The sequence below is a fragment of the Nannobrachium achirus genome (assembly GCF_963921795.1).
Source record: "Nannobrachium achirus genome assembly, chromosome: 21".
Classification (NCBI taxonomy): Eukaryota; Metazoa; Chordata; class Actinopteri; order Myctophiformes; family Myctophidae; genus Nannobrachium; species Nannobrachium achirus.
Window position 1 is genome coordinate 34,266,347 of NC_137828.1, and position 23,614 is coordinate 34,289,960.

At 43.5% G+C, this 23,614-nt stretch overlaps 1 protein-coding gene across 2 annotated transcripts in view; it reads left to right on the top strand.

Annotated features, from left to right (window-relative positions):
• Window positions 1–23,614, top strand: part of arfgef1 (ADP-ribosylation factor guanine nucleotide-exchange factor 1 (brefeldin A-inhibited)) — a 90,868-nt gene that overhangs the window by 40,067 nt on the left and 27,187 nt on the right. For both annotated transcript variants that reach the window (XM_080752060.1, XM_080752059.1), the window contains 14 exons: window positions 1–112; window positions 8,796–9,030; window positions 10,466–10,565; window positions 11,078–11,217; window positions 12,903–13,011; window positions 17,321–17,522; window positions 17,853–17,964; window positions 20,139–20,344; window positions 20,591–20,675; window positions 20,797–20,962; window positions 21,548–21,699; window positions 21,804–21,932; window positions 22,785–22,943; window positions 23,115–23,259. The exon at window positions 1–112 is cut by the window's left edge and continues 22 nt beyond it. In XM_080752060.1, coding sequence (XP_080608186.1) covers window positions 1–112; window positions 8,796–9,030; window positions 10,466–10,565; window positions 11,078–11,217; window positions 12,903–13,011; window positions 17,321–17,522; window positions 17,853–17,964; window positions 20,139–20,344; window positions 20,591–20,675; window positions 20,797–20,962; window positions 21,548–21,699; window positions 21,804–21,932; window positions 22,785–22,943; window positions 23,115–23,259 — 2,052 coding nt within the window. The remainder of the gene's footprint in view (window positions 113–8,795; window positions 9,031–10,465; window positions 10,566–11,077; window positions 11,218–12,902; window positions 13,012–17,320; window positions 17,523–17,852; window positions 17,965–20,138; window positions 20,345–20,590; window positions 20,676–20,796; window positions 20,963–21,547; window positions 21,700–21,803; window positions 21,933–22,784; window positions 22,944–23,114; window positions 23,260–23,614) is intronic.

The window sequence follows — 23,614 nt, forward strand, 5'->3', positions numbered from 1 at the left end:
AACCTCCGGGGGCGAAGTTCTCCCACATCCTCCAGAAGGACGCCTTCCTCGTCTTTCGCTCGCTCTGCAAGCTCTCCATGAAACCCCTGTCAGATGGACCACCCGACCCAAAGTAAAATAACCATTGTCTTTTGATTTTACGTTTTCTAGTTTCTGTGGGGAGAGGAGAGGTTGAGATGACATGTCCTTACTGCACTCTCCCCAGCACTTTAGTTCAGTTCAGTTCAGTTGAATGGGGATTGCAACAGTAATAATTCAAGGTTTTATGTGTGATCCCAAGGGCCATCCAAATAACAAAAAATGTGTTTTAGATGCAGGGCAAGTTAGAAACCCTTTTTATTTTGCCTTGGTTTAAATGGATTTAAATTTCGAATTTCCAAAAATCAGTTGATCATACAAGCGGAGCATTTTTCATGGCGTTTGGAGTAGGGAGTCAATGCAGCCGAACTGTTAGCCACTGTTTTAAGAGAGCGCAGGCCAGAGCCAGCTTTATGTCATTGAAAGTAAGGTAAGGGGTATGGCTGAACTTGCTGCGTTAACAAACCATGATTTGAGATTATTCATGGATTATTGCAACGTTATAGTTTGAGAAGGAACCAGCATTACATTGAACTGGTACCCAGAACTGACTAGCTCAGACATGAGCTGGAGGTTTTCATACTAAGTAGCGACCGCAAAACAAATCCATGAAGTTATACTTTTTGGAGCTGTGTGAAACACAGGCTCCCTATACGTGGCCGTGTGGGTCTGTGTGTGTGTGTGTGTGTCTGTCTGTCTGTCTGTCTGTGTGTGTGTCTGTGTGTATGTAGCCTGAACTTCCTAAACTTCGGCACGCCACTAGTCCCACAGTTTTGCCACCACACACTCGCGCCATATGTCAAATCGACCGGCTTACTCGGGAATCGTGGGCTATTACTTTTCTAAGAGAAAGGTTCTATAGTTTAATTGATATTAATTTATTAGTGAATTAATTTTCCCCATTGACTTATAATGGGAATTGCAAAAACTCACATTCAATTATTTGTCTCTCGCAAACCATAGGGGCTAGAGTTTCAAGACTTGGAGAGGAGGTTCATAATGATTTCAAGGATTAAATAAAAAATAATTGTGTCATTTGGCCGCATGGTGGCGCCATAACACCCCACTTTACGTTTTGGCCTGTAACTCTTGAACCGTAGGTCGGAAAATTAAAAATATTTTTTCCCTGGATTCCTTGGGTCATGACGCATCTCCCCATATAGGCCACGCCCATTTGCGCCATGATAGATTTTCCGCCATCTTGAATTTTCTCCAAAACACACTTTTTGCTCCTTTTCCTACATATTTTCTTCAAATGTCACAAAAATCGGTACACATGATCCACACACACACACACACACACACACACACACACACACACACACACACACACACACACACAGCTCCACTTCACACGGGTGTTATTTTTAATATATGATGCAGGTGGGGAAAGACTTGGTAGTCTGTGTAAATGGAAATGACGAGGCGTCATGCAGCTTAATGGTGATTCACCTCCCTGTCTCTTGATGCATAGCAGCCCTCCCTAAAAGGCTGTTTCCTCTTGTGAGAACCAATAGGAATACGGTAATCTCATTTCCCTGGCATGCAATATTGCATTTCGGCCATGCTGTGATTTGACGAGATGGGCTCATCTGATGGGGTCTGCCTGATAGCAACGGTGTTGTGCAAAACAGGATTTCCTGAGTCTGGTTGTTTCTAAAAGTAACTAGATTCTGATGGGGTCTGTTGGGTGGCTTGCTTTCTGTAATACCTTAATTTGTATTGTCAGTGGGCCAATGCTAGATCCAGTCCATAATATCAGAATAATACACCAATACTGTCAAAATCCCGCTATTCCAGCCAGACAGTGTGCATAGATGCATGTTCACACTGCTGTTGCTTGGTTTATGTTGTCTTTCGAAGACCTTTGTACCTCTGCCAATGAAAGCCCTAATCTTATTTTACATTTATAATTATTTGGATAATGGCAGATTGAGTATTGGAGCTGAGTATTGTTCGTGTTACTTCAAAATGTTACTTTATAGCATGATAAAGCAATAGTATTTTTATTTTATTTTTTAAGATATGTTTGTTGGGCTTTTTATGCCTTTATTGACAGGACAGTAGACTGACAGGAAATGGGGAGAGAGATGGGGAATAACACGCAGCAAATCTGGTCGGGCTCGGGAATTGAACCAGTGACACATTGTCAGGCTACACTGAGCCTGGACCTGTATTGACCGATTTCCTGAGCCACACCCTGTAGAGGGCGCCGCCCACCATGACAGCGGTGTAAACAATAGCGTTACGTAAGCTATGTAGCCTACAATTACTTAAGTACTGTACAATTTTGAGAGTTTGTACTTTACTTGAGTATTTCCCATTTTCAATCATTTTACTTCTACTCCACCACTGGCTGCTGTTTACACCGCGGGAATGGCAGCGGCGCTCTCTACAGGGGAGCGCTTAGGAAAATGGTCTATATGTGGTATGCACCCAGTCCTGGAATGGTAGGCCAGCGGGCACCCCCCTAGCAATAGTCGTATCCGGTCATGTAAATATTTCTGATTGATTTGGAAAGGTGTCTCTTAACTGCCCAACAGGGTTCCAATTAGCGCACTGTACATTAGAGAAGATGCATTTAACCAATAATGATTTAAACTGCATGCTTGGCCTACATGCCTCTGGAGCCTATAAGTGTTAAAGTGCGATTAAATAAAGACCAAATATGGAGACCATATTAAGTAAGGAGAACAAGACCATATTTCTGGGCAGTCAGAGAAGCTGGGACACATTCTTGTTTTGGCACATAAATCCTACTCAGTCTGCTGAGACAGAACGCATTGCAGAGAAGCAGCCAATATCAGCAGCCAGCCAAAAGTGTGTCATTTAGGTTCCAACTTCTTTATCTGGCTCTTGTTGGAAAAACACGACAGGAAAGATGAGTCCCCTGATGGAGAAGACACCATTGATTAGGTTGCCCTAGCAACCATCTGCTGACTGTTTAATGTTGGAGTCATTGAAGAAGGACAGATAACAGCTGATGAGGATGATGCTGTCTCGCCGTACTGCTCATTGTCATGAAGCTTTGTTGGAAACGCATATAGCTTGTGTTCATGAATGCTGGCTGGGGTTTTGATATTTCTCCTCCCTGCTGCTGAATGCAGAGTGTGTGAAGAGTTTACATATCAGACCAGACAGTGTGTTGCAACAGCTTCTCTGGATATGGTAGTATCTGCAGTCGGCCTCACTTTCAGAGCTTAAGCCTGAAGCTATGCAAAGTCAGTGTCACACGTTGTTGCGTTCCTGAATGTGTCACCTGAAATCATACACTAAGGCGACGCAAGTGAGACATCCGTTTCAACAAGGGTTTTTATAGCGGGTAACAATATTATAGCGGGTAACAATATTGGTTTTGTATCGTCTTCCTCTCTGTTTCATTGCAGGCTGTAGTTCAAAATCTAACTATGTGGATTCATTACCTCCACCCAAACATAAGAGCACGTAAATGGTAAAATACACATGTTTTGTATGTTGATTAGGGACACGCAATTTGGCCATGCTTTGTAATTTTCATTTGCGTACTTGTGTGGAGTATGTTTCAGGCTTTAGGCTACATATTTCTAGACTAAAAGTCCAATTATCATTCCTCTCTTGTTGCGTTTTCATTTAGAATAAAATGTTCTATAAAATGTCAGCATTCTCTGGGTACCTGATGGTTATTGCACAGAACATGTGCTCCTTAATCAGACTTCAGACTGAATCAGAATCCCAGTCTCGTCTTGCATCTCTCTCCTCTTTCTGCCCTTGTTTCCTGCATCTACACACTTTCTCATCTTAAGAAATATAAAATGGCTGTAAAATTATTCCTTCCCACGCCACAGCAGTCACAGTCCAAATCATTCTGTGTTACTTACTGCCAAAGCCCCCAAAGTAAACAGTTTTAGTGAATTGAGTAAACAGTCTGCATCAATAACCAAGGGTTACAGTATAAGAGTTTGGGTTGTCATTCATATTCAACCTCTCTTCTGCTTATTGTTTGTTATTTGAACACAGAGTATAAACAGAGTTTGAAGAGAATTGATCAGAATGCCTTCTCCCATTGCCTTTAAGAGCCAGGTGTACATGTGTTATGGGAAAATTGTAACTTTGAGATTAACACATGATCATTTTCACTGTACTATATTATTTACCCTAGATAACCATTGCATCTGGCCCTGCTGGTATATTCGTATTCTTACTTTGAGTGAAGAATCTTTTGTTCATTGAGAATGTCTGTCTGACGGCAATCCATGACAGCCAAGGTTATACGTACAGTGAGAATTATTGCTTACTGGGCCAGTCTTATCTCATTTTGCCTCCTTCAAAGACATTCTGTAACCTTCTATCTGTGAGAACTGCTTAGACACTTCATGTGTGAGTATCTCTCTCTCTCTCTCTCTCTCCTGTTTATAAAACCACAAAGACAGGTTGTGTGATACATTAATTCATCTCACACTTTGGTGTTATTTTGAAGTGATACCTGCACCTGGCACATTGCAATTTAAAATGTCAGATTCAGCAAGTTGGAAGAGAAAGCAAACAGTTTCCTGCTCAGGACACAGATCTGCTCTTGCATGAAGTGAACGTAGGGGTGGGCGATATGGAAAAATACAATATCACAATATTTTCCCAAGCTGTATCACGATATACACTATCTTATCACGATTCTTTTTCATGTTGGTTACTTAACAGTACAACAACCACCTACAGTTCAAGGTAACAAAAACTAAAAGAAAAAGGAGTAACAGACCATTTAGACCAGTGGTCCTCAAAGTGTGATCCAGGGACTCTCTGGGTTCTTTTTACAAGTACAGTATGTAACTCTGACAGTATACAAATGAAACCAAATGGATTTGGTTTCATTTGTATACTGTCAGAGTTAAGGGGAGACCTTGACATTTTAAAGTTTGAGAACTACTGATTTAGACCAAAATGCAGGTTTAGAATTCTGCAATGAATCTCTGTATTAACAATTCAACAGGATTTTTTGTTAGGCTCCCCATTGTATCACGATATATACCATATCTCTGAAAAGGCATATTGTGGAGACATGTATCATCTCCACGATATTTATCACCATATCACCCACCCCTAGGAGGGATGGTGGATGTCTCCCCTAAGTGAAGGTGCAAACATCTATGGGAACAGCAGGAATCCACCTAAGCTGAGGTGAAGCAGGTGTGGGAGGACGTACTGTAATGATGAGCATGTCTTTGTCCTCAGGCCTCACCAGAATGGCTGCACAATACAGAAAGCAATATAATGGTGTCAGGAGTTGGGGAAAACAAAAGCTCCCTGCTCACTGAAAACCTCTAGTGGAAAGGAGAGGTGGACCACCCTCAATGGCTGTTCTGCTGCTGGGCATGCAGTTAAAAGTCCTGTAATGTGTCCCCATGCAGTGTTGGGGAAGTTACTTTGAAAGCGTAACTTGTACAGTTACAAGTAACTCACCATGGCAGTAACTTGATCAAGTTAAAGTTATACCCCTGGAGAAATATAACTTACAAAGTTTCAAGTTACATAGAAAAAGTAACTTGAGTAACTTTTTTTTCAGTGTTAAATTGTACATTTGGTGTACATGAAACAAAATATTATATCCTACAAAAAAAGTCACATGCCAGCAGAAATATGCCTCTCAACTGAGTTTTATGTTTTATTTCAAAAAGTTTGACATTTTCTTTAGTAAACATCTGTGTTCCTAAAATAAAGTTTAAAAAAAAAAGAAAATTATGATCTGTTGACTGTTGAGGACATTTGATCGTCAACGTCAATCTTAAAACTTAAATGTAAAATTATAACTTCGCTTGTAACTTCTTGTAACTTGTAACTTGACCCAACCCAGCCAAAAATGACCCAAAAAGTTACTTGACAAGTTACAGAGTTACATGTAACTTTAACTTCCCCGACACTGCGTCAGTTATATATATTTGTTTTGCTTTTTCTGCCTTTATGCCTAGTGAACAGTAGACTGACAGGAAATGGGGATAGATGGGTAGTGACTAGCCTCGTAAACCAGACTCTTCCTGCCTTCATTCGAACAGAAGATGGGAGGAGTCAGTTTACTAGGCTAGGTAGTGACACGCAGCAAAGGTCGTCGGGATCGGGAGTTGAACCCGCAACACGCTGTCCGTAGGGCTACCACAATTATTACATAATCGTCTAATCGTGATTATTCGACCTTATCGCAATTATTTTGTCATAATCGTCTAATCGTGATTATTTGACCTTATCGCAATTATTTTGTCATAATCGTCATAATCGTGAATGTTGAAAAATGTCCGAAATAGTGGAAATAGCCGATCTACAAGCTCACAACGCGTCGCATTGCGACGCGTTGTGAGCTTGTAGATCGGCTATTTCCACTATCAAAGTTATTTTTTAAGGAGTAAGTTGTCAAATATGTCAGTAATTTATTTGTGTATATTGTAGGTTATGTGTCATATCTGCCATGTGCAACTTCAAAGCCTACAAGCCAAAAAGAAATGTAATTGTCAACGACAAAAACAATTAAATCGTTAATCGCCAATTATTTGAGTGACAATTAATCGTCATGTAAAATGTCATATCGTGACAGCCCTAGCTGTCCGGCTGCATCAGCAGCCAAGGTGCCCGGACTGCTACACTAGCCGCCCAGACCATTCTTCTTCTTTTGGTTGATATAATGGGGTCTTTTTTCCCCTTCTATTGATAGCACAGTGGAGATAGAGGAAACAGGGAGAAAGTCTGGGAGTGTCATGCAGAAAATCCACCGCCAGGCTCGGTTCAGGCATCAAATGTGGTATTCTATTCGCAGTGGCGTTTCCGGCCATCATGGCAACCTAGGCGAGATCACCAACGAGGTTGGTGATCTCTAGTGTTTATATTGGATTTGATTTCTCCATCGCAACGCTTTCCCATCAAACAAAGTCATCTAGACATTCCTCTTTTTTCGACTTGCTATCTATGCGGTGCTTGCTCCACTATCATATTAACTATTTGTTGTTAGATTGTTTCTGATTAATATGCAAAAATCACGATACAGTAATATTAACTATATGATGGCAGAGCAAGCACTAGTCTGCATACTGTAGCCTTTGTACAGAGTAACACTGAAACCTAACTATCATGAATATTGTGGATATACCCTTCTATTTAATCATTTTGGGGATGTTGATGTTGTCATCTGCCCATTTGTCAATTTGGTCAAAATAAATTGGTTGAATAGAACTCATATTTTGGGACCATCGCTCCATTGTTCACAATGGTTTGTAATGCAGGCTGCTATCCCAGGAAGTCATGTGTTCCAAGATGGCCGCGGTGTGAATATGGTCTATTGTGTTAGTTTCAGACACTCTGGAAGCTGGATGGACTGCTGTAGATTCGAACCCCTACACAAGCGCGAGGTGTTGAGAGCTTGTAGCTATTTTCGGCAAATAGGTTTGTAGAGGTAAACTAGACCAGGTCACCTGGTTCTGCCAGACCCGCAATGAAAATCAGAATGCAAGGAAGGGGGGGGGGGGGTGGATCAATCTTAGTCTGGCCTCTCTCCTTTGACCTGTCCGGCAAGCGTGACGCTGGCAGGAGTGCAAGACTCCAGCTGGTATAGCTCGTGGGATCCTTAAGGCACGCAAACCTCCCCACCACGATAAGGTGTTGATCCATGGGGAAGGGGGGGGGGTGATAGACAGACTGAGGACAGAGACAGGACAGTGACAGTCAGACAGACAGAGGACTAAAACAGGACAGTGACAGTCAGACAGGCAGAGGACTAAGACAGGACAGTGACAGTAAGACAGGCAGAGGACTAAGACAGGACAGTGACAGGCAGACAGACGGCTAAGACAGGACAGTGACAGTCAGACAGACAGAGGACTAAAACAGGAAAGTGGTAGTCAGACAGGCAGAGGGCTATGACAGGAACGTGGTAGTCAGACAGGCAGAGGGCTATGACAGGAACGTGGTTGTCAGACAGGCAGAGGGCTATGACAGGAACGTGGTAGTCAGACAGGCAGAGGGCTATGACAGGAACGTGGTTGTCAGACAGGCAGAGGGCTATGACAGTAACGTGGTAGTCAGACTCTGACAGAGTTGGGGCGGAACATTTTCAACACTTAATAGCAAGAGCTTGTAGATCGGCTGTTTTCACTAGTATGGCACTGAACTAACACATGAACACACAGGATTGTATAGGCTGAGCAGCTGGAAATGTTTCTGAGCTTGTAGATGGGCTGAGGAATTTATAGTGTCAGCAGCTCGTCAGCCAACTCAACTCAGCTGGTCCTGTACAGGTGACGGCACTCAAGGCAATCAGCCGAGCAAGGGAAGGGAGGGGCAGATGAGCAGTCAGAGGCAAACACAGGCACACTGAGGAAAAGAGGGACCGACCGACAGACCGACAGACCGACAAAGCCTTTTGTAGGCCGACCACCTGGGTCTGGCAAAAAAGAGCAGACCAATATTGAGTGATAGGTCAAGTTTACAAAGTATCGACAATTTAAGTGATTAAATGTCTGGGGAAAAAAAACACATTAACACGAATCCAACATAGACAGATGACAGTGCTGTCAAACAAGTCTATGAAATCGATGAAAATCTGCAACACAACTTTATACAACATGTAGAGGGGGTCACTGCTTCATCTCCCTCTCAGCTAAGGGGTCCTTGGCCTGAAAACGTTGAGGACCCCTGCTTTATAATAAATATAAATATGATAAAAGTTTAACAATACTGCATGTTATCTGTTCTATCTGCTGCAGGTCCCATGAACTTCGCTCCAAGGTCCTGTCCCTCCAGCTGCTGCTGTCCATCCTGCAGAACGCCGGACCCATCTTCAAGACCAACGAGATGTTCATCAATGCCATCAAACAGTACCTGTGCGTGGCCCTGTCCAAGAACGGGGTCTCCTCCGTGCCAGAGGTCTTTGAGCTCTCCCTCTCCATCTTCCTCACCCTGCTGTCCCACTTCAAGACCCACCTCAAGATGCAGATCGAGGTAACGGACCATATGTTATGGGTTGTGACCAGGCCTGGAATTTCATCATTTGAGGGGCAAGGCACTTGGCCTTTGGTGTTGTCCATTTTTTTGAGGGCACAAAGGCCAAATGTCAGGGCAAGGAAGGCCATCAAATAAAACAAGATTTTTGTCCATTGAAAGAATTTGAGGGTTAGGGATGATTATGATAACCTAATCTGCAAAGAAATAGATAAATGATATTTACAATCTGATCCATGCTCAGCCCTGCACCAATCAAAGTCACTGGATTGGTTTAAAGATGGGGAGTTAAGATTTCAGAATATCAACAAAAGACGCTGGTGTCTACATGACAAAAAAGAGACACCGGTGTCTACTGTCCACATATTGAAGAAAGCGACTACAGTCAGTGCTACAGTCAGCTGGGGCATTAAGGCCACTGTGGCCTCAGGTCATGCCATTGGTTTGAGGGGCACAAGGCCAAACGGAGGGGCAATGGCGGCCATGGCCTCCATGAAATTCTCTCCAGTCAATATCCCCTTTATTTTTTTCACTTGATTTTTAATCATTTCAAAATATAAAAAAGTGTATCCCCAACAAATGAAAATAAACACATTTCGACATTTTTGTAATTCATTTCAGAAATAAATACCAGAAATCGAAGAAATTCCATAAATTCAAAAACAAATGTTTAGGAAGTAGTGAAAAAGCCAATCTACAAGCTCACAGCGCTGTGCAAAGCGACCTGTTGGGAGCTTGTAGATCTGCTGTTTTCACTAGTTTGGGTCGCAGGCAAACGTCTAATTTCTCATTTATTTTGTGTCACGGGGTAAAAGGTTTGGGAACCACTGCTGTGCTGAACCTAAACATCTGTTTATCTCTGCTGCACTCACCAGCACTTCAATCCATCTCTTTGGGACTCTCCTGATTTCATTTCCAAGCCATCCCAGAAAGCAGATGGAGGTTCTGTCGCGTCTTTCTCGACGTGACCGACGTTTTTACTGAAATCACACCGAGCCTTTCCCTTCCTCTGTCGAAAAAGAACCCTATCTGGGGTATTGACAGACTGCCACAATCTCAAGGCAGCAGGCAGCTGACATAGATGATTTATGTGGTGACTATTTTATCACAGGGCGCTGTAATGTAGTTCTGCCTCAGCGCAATTGAGTTTCAATATAACCTGCTTTCTGATGAATTGTCCCGTCTCAGACGGTTCGGGCATTCCAACACACTTCCTCCTCCCAACTGCATTTGATGACTTGATATCCGCTGTGTTTACAGCTGTGATGGGAATCCATATAGGGGGATGTTGTTAATGTTGACAGATTCTGCTTGTTGTACAATAACACGCCTGTGGTGGTAAACTTCAGGAAACATTGCCAAGGTTTTCAAAATGTAGTTCTTCTTTAATTTGGTGTTTTTTTTAAACTCTGAAACTCTTTGTCTTACCATTCAGGTGTTCTTCAAGGAGATTTTCCTGTACATTCTGGAGACATCTACCAGCTCCTATGATCACAAATGGATGGTCATACAAACTCTTACAAGAATATGTGCTGGTGGGTATTAAACATTGCTATATTTACTCTTCAGTTATTAGTAGTTCATGTGTGCGTTTGTCATACTGACGTTTGGCAGGACTTCAGTTAATTGTTGATGTTTAGCATAGTCTACTGTATAAACAACAATGTTAATGTTACAGAGAGAGAAAATTCTGTGTTCCTACAGACATATAATTTCCCATGATGCATTTCATGGTTAAGCAGTCAGCTTGGCTTTTCCATATGGTCTATAGCCACCATTAAATCAACCTTAATTCATATTTTCTGAAGTCAAGATTGCTATTTTCCCATAAACACAGTGAACAAGGACAATGTCAACCATCGAGGGTAGTGGCAAAAGAAGACTGCTCAGTGTAACACTGACTATAATGGCTACTAATGGAAATGATCTATACAACTATACTGTAGTGTGTAGAGATAACGTTAAAGAAGATCATGAATAATAGTGTCCATTTCTACAGTTTAGATGAAGGATGACATGTGCGCTTGTGTTGGTGTCTCTTTCGCAGACGCTCAGGGTGTGGTGGATATCTACGTGAATTATGACTGTGACTTGAATGCTGCTAACATATTTGAGCGATTGGTCAACGACCTCTCGAAGATCGCCCAGGGCCGGGCAGGTCATGAGCTTGGCACAACACCTGTTCAGGTGACATTTCTCTTTGTATTTTAATCAAGAACTGGAAAATCTGGTTTATGAATGCTTGACACTTTAGGCCTGCTGCCTGTCTGCCTGCTATACACACACTTACTGTAGAGGCAGCTACGCACATAGCACGGCCCTCACACACCTATTATATGTAACACTTAAAGGTGTATTCAGTGATAATGAAAGTGGCCGGGGGTCATCTTATCCCTTACTGGCCTTACAGCGTGGAAATGTTTAGTTTTTTTTTTTTACACCATTATAATGTTCGTTTTGATCATTAGACCACAATCACTGAATATCGGTAGGCCTACGTCTCCAGCTTCAGGATATTTATGATATTGATTTACTACGAGACTGTGGCATTTTATGAGTTCAGTAGTTTACAATCTAGGCAGACGTTCTTAATTCAGAGCGACTGTGGTTCTCAAAACTTTTATTTTGACCATCATAACTAAACATCATAACATAACTACGGCCATACTCTACCCTGATTGGTCGAGGACTGGCTGGCCACCTCTGAAAACCAAATCTAGCTATGCTCGCAACACGGGCCATGGTGGAAGTCCTTATATGGTCAGCACACATTCTAGTGAGGAGAATGAATGGAAAATGTGGGCTTTGCACACAGGCACGATTTTCAACAATTGCGTTTTTTCCATTTGCTCCATGATTAAAACACATTGGATTTGGTGACTCCTTTTTGGCTGCGGATCCAAAAAGGAGTCATAAAAGGAGTGATGAGTTTTCACCACATGCGACAAGACGCACAAATGGAACTGGGTTCGATCGGGGAAAAAACCCACTGCCGCAGCCACCTGCCGCATGGCAAATTCGGAGCTGGTGTGCATGAGGTCATAGAGAATCATTGCTTTCTTTAAAAAAATGAAATTGTCAGTTTTTTCCGTGCGAAAAAAAACAAAACACGTCTGTGTGCAAAGCCCTTTAGACTGTCATAGTTTTGTCATAACTAATGTAGATTAAAGGCTTTTTCCTATTTGAATTACCTGATTTTCGATGGCTCTGTGCACACGGCACTTGCACATTGTGCATGCAGCACTTGCACATTGTGCATGCAGCACTTGCACATTGTGCGCGCGGCGGCTCAAGGCTTTTCTTTCACGCGGAGAAGAAAAAATACAATGTAAGTTATGGTCCATAGAAAACAGGCAGTTTTGACCAAACATGCGATCTGGGAAAAGAAGCAGAGATATATCTGTTTCTGCTGCCAGGATGAATACAATTCAATGGGTGCAGGAAGTCACCAGATGTAGTATTACGCGAGGCATCATTGGAAATTGAGTTAGGGTTAGGGTTCGCTCAACTCCCGGCCACCGTAGCGCGGGGACTATCGGTTACCATGGTAACCAGTCTGTGAACGTGATAACGGGGCCACATGGGGTAGTCGTTATCACGTTCACAGACGTGTTAGGCATCCCATGTGCTAAATGCTCCCCACACACAGGCACCTGACATTGCAAACACATGCATGCATAAAGGTACAGGTACATGTTGCTATTGCTGCTACAATGTTGAGGAACTTAAACCAAAGAATTTTGCTTGTGCGTTTGAGATATAAATAAATAGAAAGTCTGTAATCTTTATTAATGATCAATCACACTTCAATTCAGAATTGTATATTTGAGTATTGATATTCTTGTACTGAAGTGACTTCTCTATGTCTCCAGGAGCTGACCCTGAGAAAGAAAGGCCTTGAATGTCTGGTCTCCATCCTGAAGTGCATGGTGGAGTGGAGCAAGGACCAGTACGTCAACCCCAACAACCAGACCAGCATCGGTAAGACACCAACACACCTCTGGGCCAAATAGCAGAGTTGAGGCTCACTAATGCCAAAGACAACGACTGTCTGCCAGGAGCTAAAATGCTGCTGGTAGATTAGCTCTCCCATCACTCTTGCAGAGGGTTTGCCATGTAGGCCCAATATAAATTTAGCTCCAGAGCTGAAGTCTTTTGTCGTTCTATGGGGCTTGCTGCACCGCTCTCCCTTTATGCATAATGTGAAAGAATTTTCATTTTGCATGCAATGATGCAAGTCAAGATAACTCATATCATTGAGATATTATCCACTGTGTCGCGTCCCTTTATCAGCAGTGTCCTAAATGTATATTTTCTATGCAGAAGATGCTGACAGAATACATTCTGCAAAATGCAATGTGTATATATATTATGTGGCATCAAAGGCCTGTGAGTAGAATTCCAAGCCTCTTTAGCCCCTTTTCGACTGCAGTTTTAGCACCACACACCACACCACACTACACCACACCACACCGCACCACATACAAATATCTACATTTTCCATTACACAAAAGTACCCCTATCGGTAAGAAACAAATTGACCCTTTTAACTGTGATTATAATACAATATAAATTTGTATTACAACTATCATAATTATAATGCACTATAATGGATTATAACTGTGATTATAATACATTATAAAGTATTAATGTATTACTATGATAATTATAATACACTATAATAGATTATAATAGTGGTTATTATAGCACAATAGAATCTATTATCAGGTATTACAACTATATCCTGGTGGTCCAAATGAAAAGTCAGTGAGTGATCAGTCATTATGATGTGTTTGGCCCTGTTTGGCCTAGCTCAGACCTACTCTAGAGTGGATACTTTTTAGTACCCTGTTTAGTACCACTTTCACACCACTCTACCCAGGTCCTTGTAGTGGAAAACCTGGCACAAGTGGGCGGTGTGGTGTGGAGTGGTGTGGAGTTGGGCCAGTGGAAAAGGGGCTTTTGCCTTGAAGGTTCTCGGAGAATTGCCGGTCTGATGTCAGAGATGAGACTGTCAGGGTGAAGCAGGTCTTTCTCCCTGATCAAAGCTGCCTCTGGCAGGCGTTCATCACAGAGGTTAACTAGGGTTAGTGATACGCTGCACATCCATCAGCCTCACTGGAATCACTCGTTGGATTGAAGGCTGGAATTCATCAGGGAAGCTTCCGGGTAGCATGAGGAGGTTTGCATCCATCAGTAGCTCTGATAGAAGGGGGTGAGTCGGCACCCAGACAGGCTAAAGGCCAAATTACGCTTTCCGCCTCCACAACACAGTTTGGGTTCCATGTGACATAAATTTCCTCCCAGATTTTGAAACTGTGCGTACAAGTATACTGACCATTCATGCGCTAGAGCATAAGAATACATGGACACACTGTTTGAGGAGTGAGAAGATCTGTTGCTACTCATGTCGCTAACATGTGACAACATGTGACAATAATAAAGGACTTGAACTTGAAGTGATGTTCATTGACAGGTTTAATAAATGGTACGCAGGCAGAACAATAAAAACCTGACATCAAAAGACCTCTTGAAGCTTTCCTGAAGGAGTTTATTATAATCCGAGGTCTTCAGAGGATTATAGTAAACAGGAATGCACAAGTAATTGACGCAAAATGACACCTTGTACACCCATGCTATTGAGAACGCATGCAGGCACCAAATTGTAGTATGCACAGAACTGCATCTGTCTTTCGCGGATACACGGACACACAAAGCATAATCAGACCTTAATGTTAACAAGCGAATGTACAGTAGCAACAATTTAAGATAGAGGTGACACCTTAGCCTGAGCCATAATAAAACACCTGTCTGTGACAGACAGAATGTATCCTTTCTGTGAGACTGGCTTTGGCCTCTGGGTTTTCGTTACTACTGGAAGTTCCTGCTGTTTTTGCTGAAGGGGTATGGGGCGTTTAACTACAGAGGTAATGAGCCCTTCAACTAGAGCGGTTATCCCCACAGGCCCCTGCACCTAGCCTCAGGCTAAACACTGACTGACGGATAACTAGCAAAGCAAGCTGGACTTTGCTCCAGTTACTGCACTGAACTTATATATTGAGGAGTCTGTTGTTGTTCACTTTTTATTTATTTATTAACCATGCTGTTTTACAGACGTGCCTATGATAAAATGTACTCTGTAGTTGTCTAGTACGAGTGTGCTGTTAATAACTATGCCAATGAGATGAAAACTAGAAAGTTATTCCCCCACTAGAGTACAGGATATCACTTCTCGTTCTTCTCACTGTGCGTTGTTTTCTTTCCTCTGGCCAGTTTCAAAAGGGAGAGCAGGTAACGATTAGAATTTTCCGGTGTGTTTGCTAGAAGCGGTTGCTGTGGTTTCAGTGCACTGGGAGTCATTCTGACACCTACTGTGTACTGGGTGTCTGTAGCCTTAATATGATAGTGTCGTATCGCGCCCTCTTTGTCTGTCATGTGTACGGTTTCATGTAACTATTAGCAACCCCTCCCACCTCACCCCACCCCCAAAGTGTGTAAACTAGAGACCCAGTTACAGGTTCACTGTGTGCTTTACAGTACATCACACCCATGGTAGAAATAGTTGTCATGACTGGAGTCTGTGTGTGCATGCTAAAGCTTTCTTCAGTTATTAACCAAATGTTTCTCCAGTCTCAAGAGCTTTACTTTTAGATTTGCGCTAAGCCAGGCTGCCTTTACCCCTCCACCGGTCCTGCACCCCTTTCTCTCTCTCTCTGCTGCTTGTGTGCCTCACACCGCCGGCTCGCGTTACGTGACACCGTCCTGAATGTTTTAGAGAGTTTCCGATGGGTAATCAGATGCCTGTGTCCGCAGAGCGGGGTTAAAGGCTAGGAAGACCTGTTTCAGCATCAGCAAGTCACAGATCCTTCAGCTCAACCCCTTTGGCAATAGAAACAACTCTCCTCTCTCTCTCTCCCCCTCCAAGTTCTAGCTCAACTCCCTTGTCAGGAACTTTATTAGATAACCAAGCTTTATTATGTCCTCTCCATCTACCAAGTGCACTACCTTGCACCTGGTGTGTGGGTGTGTGTGTGTGTGTGTGTGTGTGTGTGTGTGTGTGTGTGTGTGTGTGTGTGTGTGTGTGTGTGTGTGTGTGTGTGTGTGTGTGTGTGTGTGTGTGTGTGTGTGTGTGTGTGTGTGTGTGTGTGTGTGTGTGTGTGTGTGTGTGTGTGTGTGCAGCCCTGTTTGGCTGCAATCTATATTATCTATCTATCTTATCTATAAATGCACGAAACCTCTGCATTCATTCCTGTGTGTGGATCTGCCCTCCTTGTATCTCAAGAACTGACCAACCAATTGACATCAAACTCGGCGTCAGTATCGCAGAGGTCCCAAGCGAGTGCATTGCACGGTGTGCAGTTGGTCGGATCGGCGATTCTGGACAACCGCTGATATATATGCCCATATATTCTCTTTTTTCTCAATTTTGTTCCTTCTCAAGTCTCCCCAAACGCTAAACTTTAAGTGAGCTTTTTTTAAACCTGCCTCGCAAGTTTTGTTTCAGGAGGTGTCTAGCGTGTGCCATACAACAGTGGTTCTCAACCTGTGGGTCGGGACTCCCAGGGGGGTCCCCAAATTATTTTGGGGGGGTCCCTAGATGATTAACCTAATGTGCAACGTTGTTTTCTCACTCAGCAGTAAACAAACCAACATAACGTTTAAGCGTATAGACTCTATAGAGGGTATCTGCACATTTCTAAAGTGACAATTTAAGGACTTTTTAATACCTCTAAAATGTCAAATTAAACATTGGCCAAATTGTCATATATTAGAGGCAGAAATTGTGAAAATAGATCTGCTATTTTTACAATAGAACGTGTTATACAAAATGTAATGCCTCAACTCTTAGTGCTCATAGGGTCGGGAGGTCCCCAGTTCAAAGATGATTATTTTGCGCGGCCTGAAAAGGTTGAGAACCACTGCCATACACAGTCCCGCAGCATTTTAGCTCCTGGCAGACAGTCGTTGACTTTGGCATCAGCCCATTTAGGCCTAGAAATGATTGAATGCTTTAAACCAGTGAAAAATAGCAGATATACAAGCTCACAGCGCGGCACCGAGTGCCGCGCTGCGAGCTTGTAGATCTGCTATTTTTGAAAAAGTCGTGAAAATGTGTGCAAATCTTTGAATATATGTATTTTCAAAGTGAAGGTTTGTAACTCAAATTTTGCTTCTGGGTGGTCCCTGGAACTAAATATTTTGTTTTGTTTCAGGATGGGTGTCTAGTGCGTGCCATACACAGGGAAATGCTCTTCTGATGAAATCATCCTTGTCTTCCTCCTCTCCTCAGGACAGGAGAAGCCGTCCGAGCAGGAGCACACAGAGACCAAGGCTCCAGAGACCATAAACCGCTATGGAAGCGTCAACTCTCTGGACTCCACTGCTTCCTCTGGGATTGGCAGCTACAGCACTCAGATGTCGGGCACCGACAACCCAGAGCAGTTTGAGGTGCTCAAACAACAGAAGGAGATCATCGAACAAGGCATTGACCTGTACGTCTGCATAGAAGGAAAAACATACATCAATATATATACTCTTAACCTTAAGCCCTAATTTACTATTTAGTCCTGCACCAATAATAACCCATCTACAAGATATGTTATTTTCTGTGTGAGTCACATAATGTTGATCTGCCTTTATTCTTAATTTATGCTTTGTGCAATGATGGTGTTACTTGCTAACTAGAACTGTATACATATGGAGTATAAAATATGTTTTACTCACAGGTATTCAGACACACACACACACATACATACACATGATCCTGTCTGTTCTGTTGATACATTGTCACATTTTCACATATTTGTGAATTCTTAACACAGGTTCAACAAGAAACCAAAGAGGGGAATCCAGTATCTTCAGGAGCAAGGCATGCTGGGTACCACGCCAGAGGACCTTGCTCAGTTCTTGCACCAGGAGGAGAGGCTTGATTCGGTAACAAAACAATCTAAAGTTAAAGGTTAAAGTTAAAGTCCTACAATTTGTCACATACATTAAAGTTAAAGTCCTACAATTTGTCACATACATTGCTGTATGTGAGATTTGTTCTCCGCATTTGACCCATCTCTTGGAGCAGTGAGCCGCAGCCGTGCCGCGCTCGGGAATCAGTAGTGTTGATCCAACCCCCCAATCCAACCCTAATCTTTAATTAGTTGGCTTTGGGTAGCTTTGGGACCAGTAATGTTTTTATTTAATTTAATCTAGAACAACCCAGCATGCTATGAAATCAAAGTGCACACTGGCTCTACAGCAGACAATGCACATCTACGCCACCCAGCCACTCTGGCTCCCTGTCCTTTACCCAGCACAAATGTTTACTTTAATGAGGAGAGCACTCTGTACCTTGATTGGGCTCAAGGGTTTTTCTGTACAGCAGTAATCTGTGATAAAGTGAGCGCTGCTATCATTTGCTCGGGGGCAAGTACCATCAAGCACAGCTGTATGAGAGAAGTGATGAAGGTAGGGGACGGGGTGAGACTGTAATGTGTATTTATCTAATTGACACAGCAGTCAATGAGTGAGTGAGTGCTGTTACCAAGCATGCTATTAGATCAGGTACTTGCTAGAACCACCATTAGGAAAACTGTCCTTGTTGGCCTGCATTTTAATTGCGACTGAAGATCGCAGTTTACTATGAGAAACGTCACAGCTTGTCCGTGTCCGTCTGTCTGGACGTGTAGACGTGTACACATTTTTACGGTCTATGGGTTTGCCGCTCTCATGTCACGGGGATGTCAGGGGAACCACTCTACCAGAATGGGTTTGCCACTCTGACATCACGCTCTGGCTTCACTGTGATGTCACACTAACTGAATCCCGTTTATGCCCATGTATGGAGTTCCCTGATGTCATCAATATTAATGATGCCCTGTTAGAGAGATCCCCAGTAGGAGCGAGATCATTTAGCGACCTACAACCGGGTCGCGACGTGGTCGGTAGTTTTCAGCGACCGGGTCGCTAAATCGAGCGACCGGGTCGCTAAATCACCGACCGCGCCGCTAAATCGACCGACCCGGTCGCTAAATCTACCGACCTGCCTGCAGTTTTAGGTCGGTAGATTTAGCGACCCGGTCGGAAGATTTTGCGCCCCAGGCGGTCGATTTAGCGACCCGGTCGCTCGCTTTAGCGACGCGGTCGGTGATTTAGCGACGCAGTCGGTGATTTAGCGACCCGGTCGGGAGGTTGCGTGGCAGGTTAGCCTAACTGAGGTAACGGTCGGGAGGTTGCGTGGCAGGTTAGCCTAACTGAGGTAAGGTTACTGAGGTTAGGTTTAGGGTTAGGGTTAGGGTTAGGGTTAGTAGGTCGGTGGAAGCGACCACCGGTCGGTGGATTTACCTACCCGGTCGCTGGATTAGCGTCCCAGTCGGTGGAATTAGCGTCTCGGTCGATGGAATTAGCGTCCCAGTCGGTCGATTTAGCGACCCGGTCGCTCGCTTTAGTGCCGCGGTCGGTGATTTAGCGACCCGGTCGCTCCATTTAGCGACCCGGTCGCTCGCTTTAGTGCCGCGGTCGGTGATTTAGCGACCCGGTCGCTCCATTTAGTGACCCGGTCGCTCGATTTTGCGACCCGGTCGCTGAAAACTACCGACCACGTCGCGACCCGGTTGTAGGTCGCTAAATGATCTCGCCCTCTCTCGAGATCCCTGTGATGCCAGGGGAACAAATCCCTTTTATGCCCATATATGGAGATATGGAGATCCCTGTGATGCCATGGAAACAAATCCCTTTTTTGCCCATATATGGAGATCCCTGATGTCCACATCCCTGATGTCCATTGTGTCACTGTCACTGTGGCGCTACCTCGCCCTTTAGGGCAAGGTCGCTTGTCGCCCTGAGGCGTCTTTTTTTTTTTTACTTTGTTTATTTGATTTTCAATTGAAGCATTAGGGAAATAAAGATGGTATAATAATGTGAGTAGCAGGTTCTTTTGTACATACATCAAATATACAATAATGATAAAAGGATTGCATTTTCATCGCCCTGAGGCGTCCTACTAGTTGAATGGGAATTAGACAATTATGGTTTCTCCTTTTTAAAGTAATTATTGTACTGTATGTTGCCTAATTTCCTGTTCTTCCTCGCTCTCTTATTTGTTTTCCCCTCCTAAGACTCAAGTGGGAGAGTTTCTTGGGGACAACGACCGCTTTAACAAAGAGGTGATGTATGCCTACGTGGACCAAATGGACTTCCTGGGCAAAGACTTTGTTTCTGCGCTGCGTATGTTCCTGGAGGGGTTCCGGCTGCCCGGGGAGGCTCAGAAGATTGACCGGCTCATGGAAAAATTTGCTGCTAGATATCTGGAATGCAACCAGGGGTGAGATTCAGTGTCATTTCTGTAATGATGTCTCATGTAGTTCATGTGGTTCTCAACCTGTGGGTAATATCTCAACTCTTAGTGCTCGTCAGGGTGGGGTCCCCAGTTAAAATATGATTATTTGGGGGGTCGCGGCCTGAAAAGGTTGAGAACAACTGATATAGTTCATGTGATGGGAATAGCTATGGTGTTTTTTTTTGTGTGACTGACACCTGTTGTTCATCCGTTTCCCTCTCTCCTTCCCAGACAAACCGAGTTTGCGAGCGCTGACACAGCGTACGTCCTTGCCTACTCAATCATTATGCTGACGACAGACCTTCACAGTCCACAGGTAAGCCTTTCACCCCGCTGATCCCAGCTGCTGCTGGGAATACCATTACCACAGTATCAATGTGCACACAATGTAGCATCATTTCACCCATATCCCCTCCCTCCCACACTTCCTTAAAAAGGTGAAGAACAAAATGACCAAGGAGCAATACATCAAGATGAATCGAGGGATAAACGACAGCAAAGACCTGCCGGAGGAGTACCTGTCGGCTATCTACGATGAGATTGCGGGGAAAAAGATTGCCATGAAGGAGACTAAGGAAATCACCCTGAAATCCAGCAAGCAGAGTGAGTCTCCTACCACTAGGAGATAAGAGTTGCATTACACTCTGAAATTGAGCATGTCCAAAGTTATTATACTTTTAGTCTGATCAGAGAGGACTGATTGCCCATCAGACTGGAAGCAATGATGGATTGATGGATTGGATGCAATTCTTTTTGCACTCTGTGCCTGGAAAGAATACAAAATGTTTCCTTTTTATCATTTGAAAGAAAAATAAAATGTGGATCTCGGGATCCACATGGGAACGGTGTGTTTCCGTTGTGGACCTCGATCTTCATGCGACCAGCCTGTTGGATCCATTGTCAATGACACACAAGACACAGAACCTCTTTTAGACGGCATGCCTATGAGAGTCATGCTCTAAAACCAAAGTTTAATGATGTCAGATTTTGCCAAGAGATTGTTACACATTTTGTTTCTGATATTAAGTTATTTAAGAGCATTTTCATTTCAGAACATAGCAAACAGATGTGTTACTATCAGTAACTGTGTGTGTGTGTGTGTGTGTGTGTGTGTGTGTGTGTGTGTGTGTGTGTGTGTGTGTGTGTGCGTGTGCGCGTGTGTGCACGTGTGCTCTGATCCGGGAGCAGGTGTGGCAAGTGAGAAACAGAGGCGTCTGCTGTACAACTTAGAAATGGAGCAGATGGCCAAGACGGCGAAGGCTCTGATGGAGGCGGTCAGTCACGTCCAGGCGCCCTTCACCAGCGCCACACACCTGGAGCACGTCAGGCCCATGTTCAAGGTGAGACTTGCACCCGCGCCCCCACACATCTGTACCTCCACACCAATGCAGGAAGGAAAACGTGGGTGGCATAACATTACACCTTCATTCATTTTGCACATCAGCTTGCCTGGACGCCCTTCCTTGCCGCCTTCAGCGTTGGGCTTCAAGACTGTGACGACACAGAGGTGGCAACTCTTTGTCTGGAGGGCATCCGCTGTGCCATCAGGATAGCCTGCATCTTCTCCATACAGGTATTGCAGTAGTGGGAATTTCAAGAAATATTTTTTTACCATTGTTGATGTACAGATATTCACACTCATTTATCAAGCGCAGATCTGAGCTCAGAAATCATCTCATGACAGGGTTGATGTGTGCTTTATGAAACATTTCAATCACAGCATAAGAAAAATCGGGCGAAACGTTTTGAATATTAATGTAACACGGTACTGGGGATATCCCTATGCTGTTCTGAAAAATTATGTAGTTGTGCATCCTTGTGCGTCCCCCCGGACCACCGAGCTACTGTAGCACATCTAGGAAAGATAGCTTGGCATCACAAATGACCTGAACGTTTATGGAGTTTTTGTGGAAATTATTTTTACGATTGATGAATGTTTAATCATTAATGGATGGTGGCTTCAGGCGCACTTGGGGTCCATCTCCTTAACTGAGTTTCCAAATTGGGGCATAACTCCAGAGAGACATGCCTTAGGAGACACCGCTCTCCATGAAGAGATCCCTGCCATACTGAAAAATTACACTCTCACAGAGGTTTTCTAATAGAATATCAGCCATCATTAAGATCTGATAACTTTCAATTATTTTGTTTAGATAGGATCATTCACCTATCACTTTTCAAACCTGTTTTTAATTGATTGTAATCATGACATTATTTAACCCTGTTAACTGTAAACAATTTAGACATACCTATTTATGTTAGAGATATATGACATATATTTCTGTTGCCCACACCATATAATTGCATTTTAATACTATAGCATAACAACATAATATGCGTGTTGAGCATTGTATAATCAATATCTCTGGATCACTCAGACTTGCGCTCTCTTCTCCCCACCTTCTCTCCACACTTCGCCCACCAGTTGGAGCGAGATGCGTATGTTCAGGCCCTGGCCAGGTTCACGCTGCTGACAGCCAGCACCGGCATCGCTGAGATGAAGCAGAAGAACATTGACACCATCAAGACCCTCATCACTGTGGCCCACACGGATGGCAACTACCTGGGCAACTCTTGGCACGAGGTCTGCCTCTAAATGACTGCCTCCAGTCAGCCGATCTCTCTCTCTCTGCACCATACAAATCCCTGATAGTGGAATGTTTTACATAACATACATAGTCATATTTTACTGATAATGTAATACCTAATTACTTTATTGCTTTATTGACCATGCTGTGGTGCTTCTTTTGATCAGATCATGAAGTGCATTAGTCAGTTGGAGCTGGCCCAGCTGATCGGCACGGGGGTTAAGACGCGCTACATCTCAGGGACGGTGCGAGGAAAGGATGGCTTCATCATGAGTACCAAGGAGGCCAATACTGATGAGTACCTTGGCCTAGGTCGGTATCAGCTAATTAACATGGAGTGCTGTAATGTTATGTCATACACTGTGATGTTAATGTTATGTCATACACTGATACTATACTCCGCACAAAAAGAAAGGAAACTTGAATTCGGTCCATTATAATTCCCCTTTAATAATACCAATTTGTATTTAGTTTTATATACTTTTTATCATTGATTCGTCTCCTTTACAAGGATGTACAGTTTGTAAGCATCAGGCATTCGTGGAATGAGCACCACAGCCAAACGTGTGGGTAGCGCCGACCCGAAATTTGCCAAAATTCGGTACATTATATCCCCCCTTTAATTATGCCAAATGGTATTGTGTTTGATATAATTGTTATCGTTGAT